General features: G+C 44.0%; 1 protein-coding gene across 3 annotated transcripts in view; it reads left to right on the top strand.

Moving 5' to 3' along the window:
- The first annotated feature begins 2,395 nt into the window (after positions 1–2,395).
- The window catches only part of lbk (leucine-rich repeats and immunoglobulin-like domains protein lambik), an 80,278-nt gene continuing 55,645 nt past the window's right edge, over positions 2,396–27,028 (top strand). For 2 of the 3 annotated variants that reach the window (XM_022796255.2, XM_022796254.2), the window contains exon 1: positions 2,396–5,486. In XM_022796255.2, the coding sequence (XP_022651990.1) occupies positions 5,299–5,486 (188 nt within the window). In that variant the 5' untranslated portion in view covers positions 2,396–5,298. Of the gene's footprint in view, positions 5,487–23,111; positions 23,334–27,028 lie in introns of all 3 variants that reach the window. The other variant, XM_086983115.1, reaches the window with a different exon arrangement.

Below are 27,028 nucleotides of genomic sequence, written 5' to 3'. Positions count from 1 at the left end.
TCGCATGGATGTATTGTTATGTTAGTCTTCTTGGTAGCACTTGTCAACAGGAAGGTCCATCACAAAATGGCAAATAACGATTAAGGGCTGCTGGCTCCCCATTGGGTCCTAGGGGCTTTCGGCTATCATGGTACCATAGCAAAATAGCGATGTATTTCTATGGTGCGGAAAAAAAATTCGTCTGCCGATCGCTTGATATTACATAAGTACGAGAGATGAGAACAGAGCCCGAATAACGACATAACATATTATCGATACCGTTGTTACTGACATTAACTGCATTTCCAGTAATAGAGTTGCCCGTTAAACGACATGGATAAATATCAGTACGTTTAGACAAGCAAGGTCGTTGGCCGAAGTCTGACATTATACGTGCTTTAGGATGCAAAGACGGCAGAATCTAACAAATACTTATTAAAAATAAAAAAAAATCCGAGCCGTAAACGGATATCACCAGCGGCGTGCCTTTAGACACATTTCAAAGTTAGGCATATTCGGCCTATATCACTTCTAATGGATGGATACGCAGTGCAGGTCTTTTAAATTAAGCTCAACAAAACCGTTGTTTTTTTATTTGTTATTGTTTTTTGTATTTCATGAGAAGTTGTAATTACTGATGGCGCGTAACTAACGTTTGACCGTATGAGGCTGACTACAACATCTGCTTATTGAAGACAACTTTTCGCCTAGCTCTTTCAATTCAACTCAGTCAGAACGTAAGCTCTGCAAAACGATAGGTTCATATATAGGCAAAAAAACAAAAACAAAATTATGTAAAAATTGCCAGGCCAGGAATCCAAGAGAACATTTTGACAACCCTTACGTGTTTCGAAATGATTTCATAATATTTGTATACACATTGATTCTGAGGTTGACCTAAGTCCGTTTTTTCTAGAGTAGATTCAAGGCCACTTCAGATTTATTGGGGGGTTAGGCAGTGCCTTATTCCTGACGTAGTTGATTTGTGGCAGTGCATTTCAGATTGAAATGGTATACGGCACTGAGAGACAACGGTAGAAGTAAATAAAATATATAAATATTAATCAGGCCAACAAATGATAATGGCCAAGCAACAGCATGACGCATTAGAACTAGATATATGATAAACCGGCCGTAAAGTTGTTGATCTTAGAGACATTTAAAAAAAATTTACACAGTCTGACCGTTTGTCGTTCTGTAGCCGTTACGCAAAATGCCTGAATGATGATTTACTCGAAAGGCCAAATAACAAATACGCGGTGTTGCTTTCCAGAAGCATCGTCGGATCGATTCCTAAAGGAACTGCTTAGACGAGCATGTAATCCTTCGCTATGTCATATTAGGTTGCTACCTCGGGTGTCAGAATTTTTTTGCAGGTTTTGCATTTTAATCAACAGTTTAGCCAAGGAACAGTGGCTATTTTATTAATTATAAATATATTGCATACAATATTGGAACAGCTTGTAGAAGCTCATACTAGTTACAATCGCTATACGTTAAATTGACTACATCTATAAAGTTCGAGCTACTTGCTTAGTTGGAGAGGGAATATGTTATACAATCGAAGTAACATCAGAAGCGTAACCATGCATCTTACATCGTTAGTTTAATTTAAGATGCCCCACAGGACCTCCGACACAACAAAGTCGACACAGGAAATCACGATGTTAGCGACAACGGTCTATAAATAGGAATAATTTTCGAACCCTTCGCATTACACTCTAGTAGGTCTGCAAGAGTAGTCAGATTGAGAAAAACCGTGCTTTACAAGGCAGCTCAATCTCTATAAATGTAAGACATGTCGTTATGCTTTATTTATACGATTGAATATATATATGTCAATCACAACTATGGAAAGCATTCACCGAACTAGTAAACCACTTCGCCAACTTATCGAGGCTGGTTTATGGAACGTAACCCGACGGAGCCAAAATTAGGCAGGGGCCCCAGACGACAAAACGTATTTGCATACTAGACTGTCACATCATGTGAAATAAAGGTACCGCAGGCCAGTGCGTATGTGTTACGTGCCCAGATAAAGCTGTAACAACAAATAGGAACACTGACGAAATCCTATTTGCTATTGCCATCCACCGAACTCGCGGTCACTAACTCCTATGGTTACTACTGTTTAGTACCACCAAGTAGTTTTGATTTCACACGTCAATGAAACCTCTTGGAATTCAAAGTAGCATCTCATTGACATTTTTCCACCCGTACGTTCGCATTTAATGTATGCAAGTGATACATACATGCTTTGAACTGCGCTACATTCAGCCTATCGTTCAAAATCTTGCGCCACTGATTCACCGGCAGTGGAAAGGAGGGCACGCAACCGCATTGACCGTAGCGCCACCAGCGGTCACACGCGGAACTAAGTCGACTTGAGGCATTCCCTTCTCAGAGTTGTACGGGCGGGAGTGGGAGCAGGTTGTTATTGGTGCTGTTTTATGTGAAGTAGTAGTAGTAGTAGCAGCAGCAGCAGCAGCAGCATGTGGTCGTCAACTGCTGCTGTGTGAGCTGCGACTACAGCAAGTCAGTGAGTAGCGCAGACAATAATGTCTCGTCAGTCGTTGGCCCGCCATTTTCAGCAGTTTCTGAGTACTACGTTGGTCCCCTCTGCAAGTCTAGTGACCACCGCAACAGTAACGAACGGGATTAAAGACGACGCAGCCGTTCTGGACTACAACTTACTACAAGAAATAAAGGATCGAAAGGGTAATATCAACAAAGCTGCAGGCACTCCGCTAGCTTATGCTACCAAGGAGAGCTACAATCGACTCGCTGTGATCACTTTTCGTTCTCGTCTCGATTTACTGCGGCCAGAAAGGAGTCGTTATCCACTTCGAACGGGGCCATTTCTGCTCGCCTCCGTAGCAGAACGAACATCCGAAGCTGGGGCTATTACTGCACCGAGACGGGTGGAGCAACGACCGCCAAAGCGACCAAAGTCGACATCGTCGTGTTCATGTAGCGGCAGCACAGTAACCCAAACAGTAAAAATTTCCACTGCCGACTTCCACTGCGCGAAAACCTGAGCTTTCGTCGGCAATTTGCCATTGTTGTCATTGTGCTTTTCTATCCTGGAGATCATAGCAGTATTGAAAGCAACGCAAATAGGGATACGGTTCCTGCGACCGCGGACAGCATCGTTGCCGATACTGACCAGCGGTACCGTTCTACCCGACCCACTGCCCGCGCGCTTTGCATAGCTCTATCTGCAGTTACTGGCGTTCGTTCCATTACCGCCAGCTCTACCGGTAGTTACTGCTGCTGCTGCTGCTGCTGCTGCTGCTGCTGCTGCTGAAACGAACAGCTGCGGCGGGGTGCTCGTGATCGCCCTGTCGCAACACGTACCGATCCTAGTAGCGCAGAGCGCTCGGATTCAGAGTCAGGCTCAGGTGCGGGTCAGGTGGCGGCCGATACTGGCCACATCAATATTGCTAAAACAGTATCAGCAGCAGCAGCAGTAGCGGGCGTGACTACGTTTGCTGGTGCCAGCAGCCACATCAGTTCTAGTCGAAGTTGTTTCACTGCCAGCGAACTTGGTCGCGGCGTTATTGGCGGTGACGCCGTCGACCGGACACGGCGCTGCTTCTAGTCTAACCAGCGCGGCGACTATTGCGGCCATATCGAGAGTGAGCAGTTGTCTCTACGGCCGTCGCAATAGCTACTGCTGCTGCTGAGGTCGCTACCGCAGAGACACGACAGTGTGACTGACGGCGGCAACGGCAACGGCAACGACAACGACGGGTCTCCGCTACTCTCGCAGCCGCCTCTGCGGGAAACCGTACTCGTGGGAGCATAGTCGGTCACGACTATCGATGCGACCAGTGAATACAAGACTGGCGTAATCGCGCAGCTGACCCATCGCCAGAAGACCTGCAAGCAGGAGGATCCAAGGACAAGCCGCCGATGGCGACCCGCAGTGACAACGCCAATCGCGAGAGAGCAAAAACGAGAAAAAACCGAGCGAGTGAACGAGCTAACAGGCAATTGCGTAACAGGCAACAGCAGTAGCTGCAGAGAATGCGCAACGACGAGATTGCTTTGGCCCGACCAGCCCCGTTGGCGTGTGCAGAGTCGCACCTTATCGAGAGAAGCTCCTGAGAAAGCAACTGACTGAGCTGGTTTTCACTAGTAATTATTACTACTATTTTTTTTGACCATTGTTACTGTGGCTGTTGGCGACGGTGCTCGCGGTGGCGCTACGAGGGTGTAAGCGTATCAGGAGTGAAAAGTAGCTGACACAGAGACTGCATTGCGGGTCAAAGGGGGTAACCGAAACTGAAGTTCGGCGTTCACAACAAACAAGTCGAATAATGATAGAAAAAAAAAAACCGAAAGAAAAATAAACTAAGCAGCGGGTGATCTTCGCGATATGTGATTAGCTGAGGTTCGCCGTTTTGAGCTAAGATGATAAAAAGCGGTATGATTTCGCTTGTGGATCCATCTATCTATCTATCTATCTATCTACGATATCGTATCGCCGTTATACCCTTCGCGCGCGATATTGTGATGATGATCTACTGCGACGCTGAGTGGCCACGCGGCCTCATTGATCAATCAATCAGCAGCAGGAGCTCTAGAAACGTCAGCAGTCCCCGAATGCTACATGTAAATTGAAAAGAGGAGACCTTCAGACTGTCAACTGGCTGGCATCCGAGGCTTTATCAAGAAATTGAGTATGGCGCAGTATGCGGTCGCGCTGAGCCGGTTGTGAATGTGTCTGCATGTGTGAGTGTGCGCACCTCCCTAGTTATTGTCTAGTAAAACAAGCGGATAAATAGAAGATTAGCGCTTCTTGTCATCAGCATCGACGTCTGACAGCGAAGTGGAGTGCGCCGTTACTCAGTCAACCTGTTCATAGTTGGTGGGTCAGTTATTAATTGAAGAGCGCATTGGGCATCTCCGTCGTTCGGTCCCCCCATAATTGTGTATCATATTGAGGATCTATCTACATATATTCAGCTATAACATTATCTACTACTACGATCGTAGATCTACTAGTGCGATTATGTAATGTGCATTACATAGTTAGTTGGTGGCGTGAATTTGTGAGTCCTCACTCAGTTATTCGTATATATATATAATCAAGTTGTGTGGCATATGTGCCCCCGAGTGATGCGCAGTGAGTCTATGACAATACACCTCCTATTAACTATAACCCCGGGGTAACGTGTATCTCGACCGACTAAGTAGTCAGCCAAGGTGATCTGTGTACGGCCCAGCTTAACTACGGACGGGCGTAGCTCTCTAGAACCGCTGCTGTTATCGTATCGTCCATCATCACCAGCACAGTGTAACCGCAAAAGAGAAATGACCGCCTCAGTCGCCTGGGTGGTTCGGTGGACACAATTTGTGCTATTTCTTTCGTTGTCTGGGGTAACACGGGGTCAGCACATGTTCTGCCCTGCTCTCTGCACCTGCCTCGAGGAGTTCGTCGACTGCAGTCGCAAAGGGCTCACCACCGTTCCTCAGGATCTGCCCAGCTGGACCCTACGTTTGTGAGTATTATGACTATCATAATATATATATATATATATACCATCACCATAATCACCATTGTGTTGAAACGAAGTGGAGACGACGTTTAACGGGAGTCTTCTTGGAAACGGCCTGGATAGCCGAAGGCTCGAGTAGTCAGCAATATCAGTGTACACCCTTCCATACATGTTAGCCTTCGTTAGAGCTTTTGGAACGCTATCATATCATTACAGAAGAAACAGCAGCAGTACTGGGTCACACTATATGTCCCGCTATTAGTTTTTATTTCATTATCATTCTGCGAATGATTCATTTACCTTTTGTAACAACGGAGATTAGTAAGACAAAAAAAACCTTGGCATGGGAAGCAGCTATTGTTTTTATTATTTAATACGGTTATCTTTTGTTCGTGCAGTTATGTGCTTTTACGTCCGTGACTAGACCTGTTTGCCCGGGTGTGTATGTGCGACATTAGGTTAGTCCGCGTCACCGTTGCCACTGGCAGGGGCATCGTTGTAGACACGTGGTTGTCGGCCTATCATGGTCACTATTCAATACCTGACTATTTAATACCTGTCCGGGCGGTCATTTGTTTGTTCTATGATGCTACTTGGATCTCCTGCTGGCTCCATCGATCTGAGTTGCCTTCTAGTAGTAAGCCGAAAACGCTGGGATCACAACTACTGTGGCTACTGTTGCAGCTGTCTCCAACTGCAGCCGCGTGTGCAACACAGTCAACGACTGGCATAGGAGTCGATCTATGGTGCTGTTTTTGCAGCTGTTGCTGATGCAGACATATAGCGTCTGCGTCCCGCTCGGCCGATGGGCCTAGTAGTCGCGCCAGGCCAAAGACGACAGACACATAGCGAGTGACCGATAACAGTGTAAGACGTTTGCGTAATGTGGTCACCTAGACTATCATGAGCGTTGGAAAGGTTTCCTCTATATGACTTACGAGATGCCCCGCAACCGTTAGCCTTACGTTGCATGTGTAACTGGCCCTATTACGCAGGACACTACATTCATATGAAAAGAAGCGCGCCAGTAGCGTGTGTTGTCTTACGTTGCCGAAAATTGCTCTGATACCTGCCTTGGCATATATACTTTATCTTCAATGCGGGTTCGTAGTTTATTAACTGCTTTCCAATCAAAGTATCCGATCGACACCGTTGCGATGAGCAAATTTTGTTGTGTTTTTGCTGGATGTGTAAGATGTGATGCTTTGTCAAAATAGGTCATATTGTAGAGTGCGTGCAGTGTGTGAAGGAAGGTGGTTGAAAACTGTGACGAAAACGCAGCCTCAGTAACATCCATTGCGTAGGAACCCCACGCGGACGCATAGCACAGTCTAATCCGGTGTGTTATTATGCTTAGTGTACATGAACGTACGGACTTGTACACAACGAATGAGGTCCACCACAAAAAGCAGCTACTGCTGATAAAGCATTAATAGCTTTTGAATCGTTTGCAACTGAAGCTTAGTGATGATCCGCAAAAGTATCACTCATTCCTATGCATACAGTCTCATCGTTAGGTGATCATTCGCGGCCTTTTCTGACCTTACGCCAAGAAACAGCCGCTAAAGTTAGCAGTAATCAAGCTCTCTTTAGTAACCATAATCGCCTAACCAGCATCTGGTGAATGCTGAACCACATTTCAACAATCGGCCTTCAGAGATCAACTAGCTGTTAGAAAACAACGGCAGCTGTACGACGATGAACCTGACAAAAGAAGCATTACAGAGAATGAGAAACCTTTTGCTCAACATGAAAACGGAGTCAATTGGATTTGTTCCATGCAGCCTTTCTATGTTTAGAGTTTTTCTCAACACGGTACGAACCTGGACCACAATGTGACCCAAAGATTTGCAGGCAAATACGTTACCCACTAGGCCGTCTCCAGTGAGACAGCCTATTTCCACCTAATGTTTGCTTTGATTGACAGCTATGATATTGGTACGAAGTTTCACTATGATGAGAGCAGTATAGCTATTTTTACCTCAGGTCTTATTATCCTGTTTCCACGACGACGTTTGTTGCTTGTTTTATAGGGCTTTTGAGCGAGGGGAAACAATAATAGGGAAACAATAATAGGGAAACAATAATATTCACTCCGGTTGGTACTTGAAAAAAAGTTGCGTGCATAGGGATTAAGTACTGGACTTGTAAAAAAAAACAAAAAAGGATTACTGTTTGCTTACTTTTGTAAAAAAAAACAAAAAAGGATTACTGTTTGCTTACTTTCTGCCGTTATTAAAATCGAAACCTGATATAAAGCGATGTACAGACATACTGTGTAATCGTGTCTAGAATGCGATGTTATGAACAGATCGAGATACAGGTGGATATGAGTTTGGGTTTCTTTTTAGTAGTTAACTTGTTATCCAGTTGTGGTCTTTCCAAAGTTGAGCCATAAGTTGTGATCATAAATATCTGCCTGGGTTCGTGTCGTTGTATCGATAGAAAGAGATGTATAAGAGTCTGACCAGTGTCTTAAACTCCCGTCAATGGCTGAACATGCTGGATCTGGCCAACTTCCGATGGCCAGAGAAGGAGGAAAAATTATATACAAAGGCAGAATTTATATTCAGAAGGAAGAGCCATAGATCGGTGCCCAGTCGGAACGTCTGAGTGTAGTAGGCAAAATTCGTTAAGAGAGGACTCTTGTTAGGTCGACTCAGTGCCGGGCGGTCACTCGTTGCCTGAAATGAGCTCACCGTTGCTGTCGCTGCTGCAGCCGTTCCATAATACGATAGCCATGCAATTGACGTATCAGGCGTGGCAGAAGCACTTGTCACGTGGCAGCAGCTTATGGGCCACCTTTTATGCCTAAGAAACAATGTTCTTTAAGGACTCGTGACGCTACCATGAGAATGAAAAATATCTGCTGATTTTCCTGACATGCCTTCTTCACCAGCGTACACATTGGTCCAGACAATGGTATCTCCAATTGGCATACATATTCTGTATACACATAAAAGCATCTAATTCGAAGCATGTAATTTTCCCTAATGTACTTTATGCGTATATGTATAAAGTTGAAAAGATCCAACTTTACTTGCAGTTGCAGTTTCTAGTAGAGTTTTTCCGATCAATCATCGAATCCACTTAGAAATACAGTAATAATATTAGGCTGTTACAGAGGAAATTGGCGGATATTTTGAATAAGCTGGATAACTATCCACCGACAGCAGACAAATACTTGAAATTGACTACAGAAACTTGAGGTTAAGTTTACTTCAAGAGAAACAGCTTCATAAAGTTGAAAACATTTTTTAGTATTGACAATCAGTACTCAGCGGTTAAGTGTTGCTTCTCAGGGGCCAGAGTGCCTAGCGAAGACATTAGAGAAGGAGATTTCAAGTAAGAATAGAGTACGTGAATGGTGCAAACGTTTCAAGAATGACGATTAGAGCATTAAAAACCAGTGAGAAGACGACTAAACGTTGGTAGCCGAAGGACCCTACGAAAGTAGGGTTTGAGGTCCAAGAGCTTTATCGGCTAAGACTGGTATTTTACATTGAACGTGTAAGAACGTGAAGAAGAAGAAGAAGTATACCCGAGTAAAAAATGGGTCCCCCGTGAATGTGGCGTATTGCACATCCTATTTTCGGAACCTTAATGAATAAACAACCCGTCTGGAGTGTATGGTCGTCACAGGGGTCACATGGCTAAATATCCACTGCTAGTCTGAGGGGAAGCAAGCAAAGGATTGAAATGGCCCTGGACAAAAATCGAGTTCGACTTGATTCGGACATAAGGTGAAGCACTTGTATCTGCTACGACGGGATACTCGCAAAAAATGAATGCGCTCCATATCTCGATTTTCATAAGGAATAGCAGTCTGGTTAGTTGTATAAATATGTCAAGCCTCCATTGGAAATGTTCTCCAATCGGCTTATTCCCTCGATATAGGCCCCGTGCGATTTCGAGGCCCTCAATGCTTTAATAAGGGCAAGTAGTGGGCAAGCATATCCCAGTATCGATTTACTTTGAGGAAGTACAAATAGAGGAATTACGTATGGGACCTCGACTAGTAGAAACATGGATGTTCAGAAGCTGCTAGAGCGCTGATATAAAAAGGAGAGTATTTCTACCTCACAACCATAACTAGTTCGTCTAAGATTTAAAAAAAAAAAAACATATCATTCCAACCGAACTACTTCACGACTTACTAAAATGCCCGCCGGATTTACTTGTAGCAGCTGAATTATAAATAAGCTGGTAAATAATATAAATTATTGTGTGCCAGCCCATTAAGTAACGTTTCTCTATCGCAGTCCCGCCCCCCCGACGTGGCCATTTGTTATGATTCGTTTGTTAAATAAGGATGATTATAAATTTGTTCGTATGATTCGGGCACCGGCTGTGTCGCTCGTGTCGATGTGTTGCTCTTCGTTCGACAGGAAACTCGGCTGATGGCGGGCTGGGAAGATCTATCGTTCTCGCTGCTGTTGCAATCTCTGTATATATTTCTTCAACCTTCCTCAGTACGACATTAAAGGCGGGAGGATACTTAACAGATACAGGCATGACGATATTTAGCCTTTTCTCGTAGAGAACTCAAGAGCATCGTCGTGCGCCTGTGCGATAAACCATGGCTATGAGTTTTGAAAGAAAATATTATGGTTTTGTCGGCCATATCTACCGTGTTCGCTTACTGCACATATATGAGCTATGCTGGTCTCTCACAGAAAAACTCTTCACAGAGTTCTATTCGTTTAGCTTTTTTTGTTATTGCTATTGCTCCTGTCTTTGAGTACGTGCAAAGCGTGTCAGGTTTTTCCCTCCGCAATGTTTTCGTATATATATATATATATATATACATATAGCGAGGATGGCAATGATGTCGCCGAGCCGATTGAGTCGTTATGAAATTGAAACTACTGTTTGTCATCCCAGTTAAAATTCAAAAAAAGACGATCACACTCGAAGGCCTGTTAATGGTTGTTGTCCGTTTGCCATCGGCTGTGCTATGGAGTAAACGATATCACTGTTCCTGCGTTGACGCTGTTCTGTTTATATTTGTTGTCGATGATACGGAAAGACGTAGAGAAAAGGGCGACAGGAGGGCGGAAACCCTCAACCGGTACTCATCGAACCGTTTAGATGGTATTGACGATGATTTACCTAAAATATTGATCATCATTATTAAGATATCGATCAATCAGTACCGCTGAATGAAGCGGCCGTTACGCTGTTTATATGTTATGTTTGCGAAAATGGACCTATTGTCCTGTCGCTGCGGTAATCGTCGACTGGCGTGAATATCGCCCGGGTAAAATGGGTCGCGCCATTGTGTCCGGCACGCTGGCGTATAGATCTGCCTACTAAACAACGGGTATTCCCAAGATCACTGTCGATCAAACTGTTAACGGTGGAATACAGCATATTGGTCCAGTAAAGCCGCTTAAGCGTGAAGAAAAAATGGCCCAGAAACAATGCATGCTAGATTCTGTTACAAATATCTAGCACTGCTTGAATCTAATGCTATAATCGTAAGCATTGTAGGTCACTTTAACTATATTACGTGTTATTGCATCGCCGGCGACTACACAAGTCGCGCGTTCCGTAATGGGGATAGACAGCTTATGTTTGATCATGGGTATGGAATAGAATAAATCGACGTGTTCTGGTCTGGGTAGGACTGTGTGTACATCAAATACGCTGAGCAAAAGCGTACGGACTTACGAGTCACAGTGGAATTATGAAGGTCATCTAGGCTGGACAGGATGGAACACGTCACGTAAACGAGCGTGACAAGTTTTCCATTAAGGAACGGCATTCCCGACGGAGCATTGCGCCTATTCCCAAACTGAAGTTGTTACAAAATGCTATCTGCTGGAGCGATAAGTCGGCTCTCTGTAGGTAGTCTCGCATAAGACCGTGAAGTAGAAATTCAACAGTATTTCACAGTGAGGTAGCATTATACGCATGCATCTCCATCGTGGTGTCGCACCCTGACTGACCTAACATGAACTATAAAATACAATATAAACACTGCCCATTCGGTCCTTCGTACATGTTTGTACCCTCCGTGGCTGGGAAGTCGTTCAATCATTTCGACTGCTTGAAGGATATCTAATGGCATAATATTCCCGCCTGACCACAGGAATACCGGAGAAACAGTTTGGTAGACGCTAGTTTTTGTGGCGAAATCATAGTTCTGTTGGCCTTCCCTCTGCTCTCAGCGAATAACAACATCAGTTATGCGGACCTCAGCACGCCAATGGCGTTGAAGCACGGATTTGCTTTTCTTGTTCTTCTTGGTTCACTCCAGCTCTTCACCCAATAACTGACGCACGCTTGCTTGATGATACCCCCCGACCTTAGCTACGTACAGCCGATCTTTCTTTTTCTTCTAACGCTTTAGTTAAGTTGACTCTCCCCCACCCCCTTTTGTCTATTCCACTCGCTGATTCGGAATGCATATCCCATGTTGGGTGGGTCTCTTCTCGAGGCTGTTTCAACGTAACCGTTTCTTGTCTGATTTTGTCTTTCGTTCTATTGTTCACGCTCCGCCGTTGTTTGATGCTGGTGGCAGCGGTATCTATCAGCTTTCAGCTTGGTTCCGTTTCGCGCGTGATTGCTGCAGTTCTTTAAGCATCTTTTTTTTTTTTTTTTTTTTTTTTAATATGTAGATATTAGAGAGACACAGAGAGAGAGAGAGGAGAGAGAGATAGAGAGATAAAAAAGGAAGAAAGAGGTGTGCGAAACATGGGAACGAAGAGTTTTCTACATGTATTATTACTGCTATTACTCGTACTGAAGTGCACAGCATCAATGTAGCAGCGTGCACGAAAACGGCCGTTCCAAGGCCGTCATTGCTGTTGGCATTGGTATGAATGTTGCTTCGGCTTGTGCCAGATAGTCTGTTTGTCGGTGGCCATCCAAATCATCGTCGTCGTAAGACGAATCCTGTTTGTAGTTCTTCATGCTCGTATATCGGAAACTTCGAGATTGGGGGTGTCGGTACATTCAACCATTGTGTGCGTTGCCCCAATGACAGACGAATACGTCGAGTGTAAGGGGTTCGTGGGGGGTGATTCGATGTGGTAGTGTAGGTAATTCTATTCAGCAGCAGTAATTCTATGCAAATGCGACAGCCGCTTTGCAACCTTATCCGCTTCATAACTCTGGCGGCTATACTGGTCTATAGGTCTGAACCGGCTCCCGCAGCCTGAAACAGGTCACACGAGAGAAAAGTAAAAAGAAAAAGAAGAAATAAATCGACAGAGAAAAGGATGAAGTAGCGAGTGAAGACAAGGAGGCAAACTCAGCCGATTTGTGACGGGTCTGCTGCTAAAGCTTCTGTTACGACCCATGCACCAACGAATTTTTGGGTCGAACTGAAGCTACAATAGACATAGAGGTACTAGGAAAGTATGCGATAATTATTAGAATTGTGATGGTGTGAAAGCATTAGGGGGTAGCGGATGAAATTGAATGGTCGGCTACTGTTATTTTGTTTGATTGCTGCAGTGGCCACCTGAGTACACGATTTTCATTTAGCGACTGGCAACCGTCGACTGGTGCGGAGACGAACGCGCCAATCTAGTTCCAGTTCGTCTAATTGAACCTAAATGTTTTACGTTCAACACCGCCCTTAGACATTCTATCTGACGGCTGATTCCCAGTACGAAAGAAAGAGCGTTTACGCTCGGCTTCGAGTCTACACCACCGCGTGTCCGCAAGCTTAGCAGGCAAATACGTCACCCACAAAACTAGAACGGGAACACCTGCCAGTTTTTAGTAAGTTATGTAGGCAAGTACGCGCAGCGCTTCTATTACATTCATATGCATGATCAGACCTCTGAGTGCTTCTGATAGCTCTCGTTCGTCTGTACAGCTTAAATGAGCAGCAAATGTTTGATCATCGAACAGTAGAATGCCCTCTGTTGATCAACGGCTTTCTTTCGAAGAAAGCAGCAAAAACAACAGACAGAATCAGGAAAAATGTGCAGAGAATTATCCTTTTTTCTTTATAGTTATTTACCTGTGAATTTTGCGAGATGGCATGTTACCTGCTAAAATCCCGCTCCGTAATCATGGAGTTGGGAGATAGCACTAACAAACTGATGCGTTTAATCCTAGAACGGTGGGCCTTTGCGATACAAATCTAGTATACCGACATGAATATTGTAAGCTAACAAGCTAGTTTCTATAGCCATTTTGGGAAAAATCATGCGTCTCATGTGAAACAGTTCTTCTGTCAAATAACACCCCATCTTTGAATTCGCGAGTCGTGTGTGTCACCTAATTATTAATTGTTTTTTGCCATTAGAAGATGGCAAACAGTTTAATAAAGATAACAGAATTCACTGTTGATGGCTTCAACATTTTGTCGAAGAGGTTTTCCCCATATGCCGTACGAGCTCGTTCAGAGAATTAGCACTGAACATGCAAAGCATCACAGCGTAACGTGCAACGTGCAAAACAGTTATATTATATAAATGGCAAACGCAGAAGCAGTGAATGCAGTTTGGGCGAAAGAAACTTAAGCGCACAATTTGGCAATAGAGATGATGCTTTTATCCTGCTTTAGGCGTTAGGATTCATCAGGAGCGAAGTAGGTAGGACTAGCGACTTCCACGTCCCTGGCTATCTCACTCGCTACTTCTTTCACAATGAAGGTGAGCACCCCGCTGCCCACAGGCAAGGACACGACGACGACGCACCGCGCAAACGAGTGACCCATAGGAGGACTAATATGTGTGTATAAAAATGCAACGCCGCACGTGTTATTGCTCTGAAGAAGCTTATAATGGCTAGTCAGACGAAAAGCTGGACAGAAAAGTGCGCTATAGGGGTAATATCGGCACACGGGTACACTTATAGCTGCGGCATGATGCGGCAAGTGCTATACTGCGCGAACTAATTTTGAGCTCAAGCGGTAATTAATTTTTAGTTTAAAACAGGATGTTTGTGCTCTATGCTATTATGATCGCCTAGGAAAGAGGTTCGTGTCAGCAGGTCAAATATCCTTTTTTTCAAGCTGTCAAGTAAAAAAAACTTCTCTGCAACCAAAAACTTCCAGAAAGTTTAAGTAAATGACGCCGAGTGAAGGGGTTAATCGTAGGTGTTTAAGTTGCAATTTTTTCATGAGTTTCGACTACTTAGCGGATACGGGTGAGGTCGACCTTCTTGACTTTTCAGTCTCCACCAAAAACGTTGACGGGAAAGTGAGTGTTGATAAAAGCTAAGCATTCCTCTTTTCTAATCGTGAGCCCCCATTAGAATAGGTCGGAACTACAGCTGTAGGCGTGAAATATACAAATGAGTGGAGTGATGATTTCTGCGAAGGTGTAGACAACATCCTCTCTGGGGGAATACGAAAATAATAGCAGGATTTAGAACACGAGGGGAACGGCTATGGCGACAGAGGAATTCTAGAAGGAGGGGACCGGTACAAGCTTCCAGAATTTCGTAGGACGCAGAAAGAAATGACCTGGAAGAAGTCATAGCTTTTAAGGATCGCTAAGTATCACGCGGAAGGTAGGTGCCGTTTCGGCTAAGTTACCTAGGTCAGTTATAGGTTACGATCATGAGTCCTCGAACTGCAGTTGCACAAATCTGTTCAATGAGGTGATTGTTAACTCGATTACAAAGACTATCATCCTTTTCATAGGGTGATGTGCTAAAAAGTACTCGTTTCCTAAGGCGTATAAGCATAATTCCATCTAACCATGGAATGATACTGTCTGTATTCGCACAAACGTCATGCTAGCTAATTCCTTAAATATTTATCTAAACGACTTGACTGATTGATTCCAGGAATCCATACATGTCATCAGGGAATAAAAAAACTGATCACACGTTATTAGTAGGCCTTGGAGAACGTATCATGTTATAATATGATACAAATGCTTGCTTCCTGAAACATAGCCTCCACAAACGTCGGTTGCAAAAGCCTTCACTACTTTTTCCACTGAAATCCCAATGCCGCCAGCGGAAATCGGTTGACGTTGGCCCCGCCATGGCGGCCATTATGTCCACTATGACGGTAATAACTGTTTTGCTTCGTCGTCTTTGGGCGCCTGAGCTGGTTACGTTTTATCGCAGAAAAGTACAAACATGTGAAGCGTGGGATACAACTCTACTACGAGTAGTTGAACAATAAATTAGTGGCTGTTAAATGTAGAGCTTAGTTCACTAGCCCGTCGCGTTAGTGGCAGTATAGAATTTCGATACCGTATCTGTACGGTCGTACGCGGCTGCAATAATCAAAATAGCCATATATATTATCTACGGGGAATAATTGTTCTTCTGCGACGGGATATTTTGTCATCGATTGAACGTTCCGATAAAAAGCCGACCGAGTGGCTTTAAACAACAGACTGTTTGTTGTTGTGTTACTCGCGGTAAGATGTTTATAGATCTAAAAACGGAAAGGGCAACCGGCACGAACTGGAGACAGGTCTAACATCCAAAGACATATGCTTCAACTTTTGCGACAGCAGCAGGAGTGAGCTCAAAGCTCACCATCCGGATGAATGATCAGTGTCACTGAAGATGCGGCAGGCAGCGAGCTTGGATCATAATGGTACTAATTTTTGTTAAAGCCATGCATGCTCTACTTCAAGCATCTTGACGGCGCGCTATTAATGGAGGCGTCCTGTTTATCAACGAACGACAAAAACAGTTTAGGAGACCGATGTTTCAAGAGGAAGGACAAAGTTCGGCCATTTGATGTGATGCGTCTGTTTAGTGCTGATGAGCTTATATTGTTCATCGTTGTCGCCATCGGAGCCGCAGTGTGATGCAGTGCTGATTTTCGCTTTTTTCTGTAGGCTTGCCGTTGTTTAATGGAGGATCATAGACAGCCGGCTGCAAATAACACGCGGTGCGCTTTTGGCGCGACCTGTGTCTCGACGGAATCCGTTTTTAGCGCAATTCATGACGCGCGGCAATCCTGCTGTTGTTGGCGGCGAAGGGTGATTTTGTTGACGTTATATTATTTCGTTATTTTGTATGTTGTCGTCGTCGTCATTGCCGTTGTCACTGTTGTTCCATAGACGCGGGCAGTAATGAAGGTCACTCCATGAGAGGAGGAGGCAAGGGTGGAACAGCGGACCAAGTGTATCGTATGCATAATATTGCAATACTGTTAAACACACTGTAGCATATTGCTTAATCCAGATTAAATCAGGATATGTTCGTCCATGAACAGTTGCGTAAATTACCACATTTCGTGATTGTTAGATTTGGAGCTACACTATTATATAAGTCGTGTTTTGGCACAAAGTACCGATATGAAGTTTACGTGAAACGGTCGTATATAGAAGCCTAGTCGAGTTTTGCTTCAAGAATGGTTAAGAAAACTTCTCCTTTACTTCGGTTCACGTGAGAGAACGGACGAGAACCGTCCGAGCTGAGGGGCTGTAGTTACTGTATTTTACCATCACGTTCGTTGTCCAATTTTTATTTATTTCTATTTTCTGCTTTTTATACTAGTTCTTGTTCTTGTAGCTATCGTTCTATGCGAACTTCATTACTTGCTTGTTCCCATACTGAGAATACTTGCTCAGCCTATTGATGAACACTAGCACAGAAGATTACACTATCACTTGATTTATGAACAGTCTTATTATTTTATTGCGGCTGCTGTACCGGATTATAACATTCGTCATTTACGGAAAAATGTCGCTCGTCGCTGGTTTCCTTTTCAGGCAAATTCAGTTCAGGATCTGACAATTGTGGCTAGTCGGATAGTTGATATGGGTATGTTTCCAATGAAATGGCGAGAAACGACTTTTCTGCAGAGGGCGTGCAATGAAGCCCGAATGAGGTGGGGCCGGCGTGCACAGGCGAGGGTAAAATGATGTGAGGTCGGTACTTTTATTTTACATTACGACAAGAGAACGTTCGGCGGTCGCCGTCACCGTCTTCGGTGTCGATCTTAGCGACGGTAACAACCCAACCCGTTCGTTTCTAGAAACTATTCTAAGCCAATCCCCAGCAAAAAGGAATCGAAATTGATTAGCAACAGTAACAGAATGTACGACGATAACGACACTCAAATACAGAATGTGAATCGTCTTCAGATGCACAAGCACAGACACGATGATTTTGTGCAGATTTACGATAGCGCGTGCCTACGGGCCGAAGGGATACAGAACTTAACAGTGCTGATGGAGTGAGGGTACATATTCGTCCCTGCGTGATTACTTCGAGTCGCGCCGCCTCGCGTTGCATACATCGTTCGTGAACTGGCCGGATCAACCGGCCGAGGATCCGAATCACTCGATTAAAAGCGAAACAGAACAGAACGTAAAGTTACTGCAGGCTTTCCTTCCCTCTAGTCGACATGACGTCAGGCACTGGCGTCCCGTGCTGTTCACCGTGTCGATTTCTGGGGAGTTGTCTTGACTCGCAGACGGTCCCGGATTGCACTAGGCAATAGTGCTTTTGTCATGACGCAATGCTCGACGGTGTGTCGATATACGTCGTCGCTGTTGCTGACAGCAGCGGCCAGCGTTGCTCCCCGCTGCTGTCAATGGCCGTTGGCTGGAATGACAACTGGATGCTGGAATCGAGTTTGTTCACATGAGGGGCGCAGGTCAGATATGGTGTATAGGTTGGCAATAGGCAAACAAGACATCACAGAAGCCAGTTTCAACTCTACGGGAAATAGATGGAGACAGACACGGAGTATCTGAAACTGTAGAAAAAGAAGTGGATATCTATGACCCTAGAGGAATTGATGTAATTTCATGGTCAATTTGATGTTTGACGTACGTCAGTCGGACACTGTTCTACTCACTTAGCTGGGCATTGATGAAAGGAGTGGAGCGTATTACCCGGTACATCGAATGAATATAGAAAATTCGTGTCCACTTTCTCGTCCAGTATCTAAATCTGGACTTTTTCTTGTGACTCGTCTGTGACGGCATCTGACCAAAACCAGATATGCCACAAAAGTATTTACGTGTGTAGAAGCTGCGATTTCGGTCGGCCCAGTTACCGTAAGTACCATTCAGTTTTGACTCATTTTGGGCTCAATTTCCGAGTTCAGTCTATACGCTTAAAGTTGAACTCTAATTAAGGATTTTTCAATTTGCCTAATGCAAGGCTTTCCAAAACCTATATTATTAAAGCTCTTGAAGTTTGCCTCATGCGAGACCTTGAAAAACCGCGTGTAAAGTAGACTATCAAAGTTCGGGCGAAAAAATTGGTCCTGTGCGAAAAAATTAAACGGTAACTGACCTCCACTCAACGCTCCGGAACCTACGCATTGCTGCTTGCCGTCATAAATTTGTTGTTTTTTTCTAGAAAAAAAAACTAACCTTCTGGCAGAAAATATGGCGAATGTCAAAGAAAAAAACAGCCATAGTTTGCCCGAATTTAGTATAATACACATAATAACCATTACGAGTTTTCACGTCATTTTCGTTAAATTTAATGACACACAGCTACCTGAGTAGATGATTTCTCCTGCATCTTAATTGTTTTCGATAATTTTTTCGAATACTGAGTTTCGAGTAATTGAGGGCCGCTTCAGCGCTTGCGTGCCTGCTGCTAGCGCTCGATAGCCCGTTAACAGCGGTGACCAATGTTGGAGGCATTGTTTATTTTCATGATCATTATTTTCGGTTGCAACGAAGAGCTGCTACTGGGTGATACCTTTCGGTGAACTGAAACGGCGTCGTCTCCTTGTCATATGGCCCAAAAAAAGCGTGTTCGCGCTTTCTAATAGCGGATTTAATGGACCACAAACACTGTAGCGCGGTCAGCGAATAGTTGGTTGTGAACGCTTGCTCGTGGTGGTAACCGACGTACAGGGTATGCGAGCGCACCGAGCAGTAGGCTTACGGGTTGTATGCGAATCCGAAAGAAAGATAGTAGAGCCGAGAAGTATTAGGTTGTTTGTTAACCGCAAGGCCAGACAGCGTGTATGAAACCTCAGTTATTCTGTGACGCGTCCTGTGTTTCCTTTCTCACCGACATCCAGGTCCGTCGTGGCGGCGGCGGCGGCAATGGCCATAACGATGCATAGAACATGTACAGTCACCATAAAGTCGCACTCGCTACAAAGGCAGCAACAGAAGGGATATCAGAAGAAGTAGAAGCGACAGTAACGGAGTAGAATCGTGTTAATGTTAGTGTCCTTTCACGTCAACGGGGTATTGTGGAATAAATGAAAGAGTATATCATTAGGGCGTGGACGCAAATCAACGATTCAGAAAAATCCTGTGATACATTTGTTAAGCCATGCCGATTACGTCGCCGTAGCCGTAGTGCACGTAACCTCCCGCTAAATCAAAGACTGCGCTTCTTGTCCACGTACCCATCTTTTCGTCGACGACAGCTGCTCCTGGTCCCTCCCTCGGATACCATTGCGGCCACGGGAAATGTTAGCCTGTGCTTCACTGGGTGCTCTAATCAGTAACGTATTCGAGACACATGCTCCGAGGTTTTCACTCGTATTCTCGTGCAAATATGTACACTTCTGTGTAGGTCTGTCAGGCGGAAGTAGAATGAGAGGCGAAGTGTTTAAGCTTCGCGGTAAATGACAGTTCGAAAGACCCATTATGGAAACACTGTCAGATGGTAGCTGTTGAGGAGGGTAAAATTTTTTGTTTAATATATTGCCTTGATGTTTGAGAAAACGACCTAAATACTATAGGTATTATTGCTATTTATATGATTACTATTAGTGTGTTTGACTTGTTTATAGTTAGATATGTACTTGGATTAGTGTCTAGTGAGAATGTTTCATGTTTTTGATTGCAGATTACATGGTTCTTGAAGTTTCCATTACCAAAAAAAAAAAAACCAAACACGGTCTTCATTGGAGGCTCTTTGAAGATTCGTATCGAAACTTTGTTTGCTTCTTCATCGAAGGCCAAGTTATATTTCTTACCAGAGAACTTTTGCTTGAAACGTACAGCTCGCTCCACAGGTAATTCTAATCCACCTAGGATAAACGACTGGATTTGTATATGCCAGACTAGCAACTATTCCAAGGAGTTTCTAAGAGTAGCACTCCCTTTGGGAGCTTTCCACTTGACCTAGATCCATCCTAACGGCATCTAAAGTCATACCTGGCCACTAGATGGTAGCGATAGTGGAACTCTGTTAATTTTCGCTTACCAAAGTAAACTGGTAAGAGTAGTGGAAAAGAGTATTAATTGCCCATGATTTAAAAGTTCCGAGCCACTCGGCTCTCGAAAATCCTTTTCTTGAAGATGTCCTCGCATCGTACAGATACGGTGTTACCAACGTAGATGTATTCCCACGAAGAATCTCTTCAGGTTTATCCAGCTTCGCATTTATACATATTGCCAATCGGCTGTGGCTTAGCTCATGCTAAACTACTCTTCTGTTACTCCTCTATTTATTATAGCTATTAGTAACATTATCACGTTAATCCTCCATGCCGTCCCATTATATTTCCACATAGTCATCCAATACCTTCTTCCCGCCTGCGGTTAGCAATGTTTGCGGTCGAGTCACTCTGGATTTAAGGGGATAGTGCACAGTTTTGTGCGCTGGCAACACCAGTGGCAACAGACTGTAGCTGAACAGCAGAAAGACGCTGTCCAGACGCTTCGGTCGCTACCGTCGTCGTAACGACCCCTGCGACGACTACTGCAAAGAAATGCGAGATCGCCTACGGGTGGCCAGCTCGGATCCAAGTAGCTCACATAGGCCGCACGTGCATTACCATCAGGTCGTGCCGTTTCCGAAACTGCTGCGGAATACTGCGACGGTTTATACGAATTCTGGTATTTGTTGGTGTCTTTCTCATTATGATTGCTATTATATTTATTATGGTTATGATTCTTCTAGTAAAACTGCTAACAGCCGCTCGCGTATATCGTGCACGGCAACAGTGCCCGTCATTTCAACGACCTAACATAACAGAACTCGAGATGTCAGCTGCAGCGTTCGCGGTAGCACTCAGAACACGCGAGAGCACGTTTCGGGTGATGGGTTTTCTCCGTCTTTGGCTATGGTCATATCTGATGTACTTCCTTTCGGTTTCTTTTTTCTTATTTTAAACCGCGCGTTGTCTGCGCGTCACCCACTGTCACGTTGAATGATACTGTTTTCGCTGACGACGTTGCCGTAGTACACTGACAAAGCTCGATGGCTGCCTACCGCTCTGTGTCTAGCATGCTGTGTTCAAAAGAAAAGCGTTTATGTCGCTAGGTCTGTTGACGTCAGTTAGCACCGATTAGCAAACGACGTAGACCGCCAAATTTAGGTCTTCTGTGCTGCTGAAGTATGTATATACCAGGTACTTTGGGCAGGTCGGATGGACATACGTACGGCGACGTACATTAATCGTACCTTGCATTTGTGAATGACTCTGTTTCTGCCATTGAATACGTAACATACACGTTTGTCAATTGGTAAAAAGACCCGAGAAATCATTTAGTAACAAAGAAGTAGCAGAATTAAGTACTGCGTTTTCAGGTTGACCTTGACAAACCTTGCCTGTATAGTTAACAAGATGCCTTTAATGTATTTAAGGCCTTTCACACATCAGGAATCTTAAACTAGGAAATGGTGGACGTCTTTCTATTCCAAATTTATTTTATAAGAAGAATCAAGAAAGTTCAGAAAACTCGATCGAACCGTGTTCGTTTGAACACGCTTCGGCACCCGCTATGAGCCCACGACGCTATCATCTTTGCTCCATTGCAATTTTATACTAATGAAACGTCCATTCGTCTAAAACGGTTCTATTGATTCGCCTTTTCGCTATTATTTGATGGTACCGCAAGTCCACTCTGCTCTCGCTGCAGCGGCCGTCTGATTGACTCGTGTCTTTGTTCGTCAGTCGACGTCGCTGTCTATTGATGGCCTATGTAATACGGATCTACGGAGTACCGTTTCGAAGACAGACTGATTTTTCTGACGTAGATGTCAGGTGTCTCGCTAAAAGACTATCACAAACAACTTCGTCGCTTTTCGGACATCGATTAAGGCAAATCATATACGGAATACAATAGGTGCCTTTATCGGGCAAAGCCGGGATCACCGGGACGATGATGATTTTAGCTGTTGCTTTTAGCTCCTGTCTTGTAGGGTTTGTTTTTCTATTGCCAAATGAAACTACATTAAGCAAATGTCTCTGAGCGGTGTAGGGGAATTGTAGTTAATGCTATTGCTAGCTATTGTAAATACGTACATCTGGCGCTGACGAACCTAAAAAAGAGCGGCACACGAATAAGAGTAGGCCTAGGCTGAATTGGCCATTAGGCGACGGTGGCTATCTATCGAAAGTAGGAACGTGACTACATACAACGTCAATTAACACAGCCGGCATTTCCTCTTAATATGTTGCGATTTGTTATCATTGTTGTTGCCAGTATTACTATTTTCGCTGTTGTATTTCGGTGCTTGCCTTCTGGCAAAACGCACAAGCCGGTTTTTCTCTGTTTACGAGAACATCTACTGTAGGAAAGTCTTCTTGCTTCTTTATTTTGTAATGTTCTTCCCACGTTCACTATGATCATAAAACCAATTATTATTACAGCTCGAACGCCTGTCAGGCAGGAAGTTCGGCCGAACGGTAGATGATCGGCTGAGCCACTTGTCCATTCGACCTACGACGCCTCACGCTGCAAACGTAAACGCGGGACGTCTAGTCATTTTACCTTACACCTTTTCCCTTCTTCCCATTTTCTCTATAAGGTGGTTATGACACTGGTCGCTGGACTACTGCTGTCGCTACTCTGTCGGTGGTTACTATCGTCCTCTTATCGCTGGCGTCTATATTCAAACGATAACGCGAACGTGACGCAATAGCCGCAAGCGAGGCGTCGATTCCTCGAATGCTGATAGCGACAACAGAAACGGACGCAGACGCGTCACAGGCAGCTGTAGGATGACCTCTTTCTTGGCCCAGTAAAAAAGGTTAGCTTGTTTGATCTTTCTCTCTGCATTTGTTGTTGTTCGTATGGCCGCAAGCAAACGGTAGATTGAACGCGACTGGATTGATTTAGAGGGAAAAGCACAAGCCAGACTGTTCTGTTTGCCAATGTCTGACAGTGGTCAACGATACTAGCATGCAACATGCTGGCGTTCGCGAGTTCAGTGTCACAGCAAGCGTTTGACCGTTAGCAGTACACGAAAGCAGGCAGTCTAGGCGCGGCAGCTGTGGCTGATACACCGCCTGTTGGGTAGGTAAGGCAGATTGACAAGCCATCCCGTTCTGGCTACTATTTGCCTCAGTGTCAATCAACTCGCTAGTAAAATAGCCATAGAGCAGCCTTGACAGTGTCTTCTTTACACGTTCAGAAAAAGCGTCACATAATCACACGCATACATTGATTCATATAAAGCCATATAGCACATGTTTTCACGAATGGAGAAGATGATCGCCGGGATCGTCCAGCAGTAAACGCTACGTTAAGAAGAAAAATTGTGTCAATCAGTCGCACGATATCGACTACAGTTTGGTGTAAGAGATAGTCGGTTATCAAGCTATCTCAAGGTAGTTATTTACGGGAAGACCTGTGAATACAGTAACGATAGGACGAGTAATACACATTAACGGTAAAAAAATCAAAGGGGAAGACTGAGAAGAAGTAATCCACTTGCTCGTGACCGACATGCGTACGGACGAATTGCTGAACTTTCGGTATTGTAGTAGTCAGAAGTATTAATGGGCTTCTGCTACCGTAGCAAAGTACCGCGTCGTTAGAATCCGCGCGTGGTGCAGGGCTTGCCATTGTTGTTGTTGTTGACGAAAACACTGACAGCGGTCTGTGGAGCCGAGTGACGTAGTCTTCAGAAAACAGCGCGCGGGGCTTGCGCACGTCTTTGACCTTTCGAATACGATGATGATCTAAAGTTAGGGACAGTCGAAGATTAGCGCAAGAGATATGGGTATGACGCAGAGATTAAGGAACGTGGAAGCTCGTGGTTGTAATCATTTACAACGAGAAGAACCCTTTGTGGTAGTTTGGAAAGCTGAAGCTAATGATTGGTAGGTGTTGTCAGCTCGGGTTTAATATTAGCCAACGGAAACGTTCGTAAGGAGGCCTGCTATCGCGACCAGGCTGGCAACTGGTACAACATAATGTACCCGTAGTACCCTTCTGGTGTTCTGTTTGTCCTGCTTCTTTGACGCGTATTGTGTGTGTACATGCGCGTTAGCCGATTCGACTTACCGATCTCCTAGACACTGACAGACCGTCTTTTTTGCTGACTGAGTCGTGTGGTATTTATAGACGCGGATAAGTATCTCCAACCCTAGTGTACGATAAATGAACCTTTAAATATATATAAACACATTGAAAAGGTGATATATAATCTTTTTCCAAACGCTAATTTCAACCTTTCATGGCTCGTACGTGCTGAAATATAGAAGGTCCTTCAAGTTAGACATACCGACAAACTTCAAGTTAGACAAACTGATTTTTTATTAATTGATAGATTTTCATTACAGAGTCTCAGTTGGTCACGAAATGCGTTATCTGTTTTTGTCTTTTTTTTTTTTTTTTTTTTTTAATAACCTGTGGAAAACAGCTAATATCATAGAATCAACAACCATTTGCAAGGAAGGAAAATCGAGTTTCAAGAAATTAGATGCTAATACTGTTCTCGTTGTCTTCGAAAATTTACGTCGTAGATGGGTTACTGTAGGCAATCCCAAAATGTGGGCTTATTTACCAGGACTTCTATTGTTTCGAATATCGAGGCATCTGATTTAGTTTCTCTGTTCAAGAACAAAAAATTTGTTTTAACCTTTTTGCTGTTATTACGCGGGGTGAGCCAAGGGTCATTTAACAAAGTCTTTTGCCAGTTGGAGAGTCCTCATTTCCTATCAGTTGAGGTAGTAGAAGGCATTTGTACGACATGTCAGTAAATAATCTATTATTCAATTTATATTTATGTACAACACATTATCATTTCTAAATCAATATATATATATATATATATAACGTATACTACAGATTATCCAATGAAACCGTTTGAACGATCACAGTAATTACTTTCCAGCTATATCCTAGCATTTTAGCACAGTATTATAGGATCCTTATATATCCAGTACAACAGGATACTCCGTATAGGTGTATTGCAGGGTTAAATCCTCCCTTCACTGCCGATTATTTGCGCATCTATCACTACTTGAATGAAGACTGTCAGAAAGAAGAATTGTCAAGAGATTCTTTTAACTGCCGAAGAGGTACCTTACCTGCATTCATTATAGAAGTTGGCTATTACCACGTGATAGTAATATGCACGTAATAACATACACAATGTTGTGGATTAAGCAATGCGGAATGTGTTTTACAATAGATTGAATTCTTACCTTCAAGGGCAGGAGATAGTACGTGATCATACAGTCCTGAGTGGTGCTGGCTCTCTAGCTACGGTGTTTGTTAAACAGGCCATAGTCTCACATGCCCTTCCGAATGAAGCGGTAGGACCTTTCTAACATTTTTATCGTACTTACAACAAATGTACTTGTAATGTAACTCTATTTATTCGTTTTTGACATAGTCTTTGTCGTGTAATTACACAGATAAAACGTTGCTCTCTGAACTGTGCCTTGAAAAGTTTGTTGTACAAAAGATGACAGTAAGATTACATGGGTTAATTCGATCTAGACAGAGGTCGTTCGACAGGCTCAGTACGTTGAACCTATTTGCCTTTCAGACGCGACAGTAGGTCGTCGATAAACTGTCCCGCCTCTTGGAGCGGCGCATTGTTTTAGCTTTGTTAATCGTAGCACTACCTTTATGGATATACCACTTAGGTTCGATTGCTGTTCGATAGGAATTGCCGCGTAAAAAGCTTACAAGCAGGAAGGACATACAAGATTCGGTTTTCCAGTCTGCGTCTGCCTCCAAATAGGCCTTTTTTTTGTATTAACTTGTAGGCTGTTTCTCCAGATGAGCTAATCGGCGCCTTTACAAATGCCACTTTCGCGTAACCCATCTAGCTGTTTCACAGCTACCTGGAACGAACATAACCCTATGCATGTTGATTTGCTAGCAGCCTCGATCGTCCTCACGGCAAGCATGCTTTGAAGTAATCGAGGAGACGAGCGTCGCCATCGGGTCGGCAAGAAGTGGCTAACGTACGATAGCAACTGGGAAATCGGCTCCGATGGGAGAAGAGGTAAGGTCAGGTCAGTCAAGGTACTGTAAAAGACGTCGACGTTGTTGTTGCTGTTGACATACTTAAGTCTTGCCTTTCATACCTTTGCTGCCGTCGCGCTTAATTATAAAGCGCGATGGCAGCAGTAGACGATGGCGTCATGAAAAAGAGTAACTGAGCCTTGTGCAGCGAGCGGGGTAAGTATAATCCCCCTCACAATTGTGGACGTCGCAGAAACGCAGCCCATGGACGATTTTGAAGGTGCGATATAATCTTGCATAAGTGTCCGTCTACACGTATATTTTTATGCACATTTCCGTTGAAAACTGGAAAGTTGACCGCAAATGTTTGTATCAAGTATAACCTATGTTATTTGCATCATACGTAAACAATTCAGAAGTTCGTCCACAATACATACAATATGACACAAGCAGTGTTTTTTCTTTTCGATCAAATTAAAAGTCACTATCTAGATTCTCAGCAAGGAAGTCCTATAACGA

The sequence above is a fragment of the Varroa destructor genome, unplaced genomic scaffold, assembly GCF_002443255.2.
Source record: "Varroa destructor unplaced genomic scaffold, Vdes_3.0 BEIS01000003.1, whole genome shotgun sequence".
Lineage (NCBI taxonomy): Eukaryota > Metazoa > Arthropoda > Arachnida > Mesostigmata > Varroidae > Varroa > Varroa destructor.
This window is presented reverse-complemented; position numbering and strand designations above follow the sequence as displayed.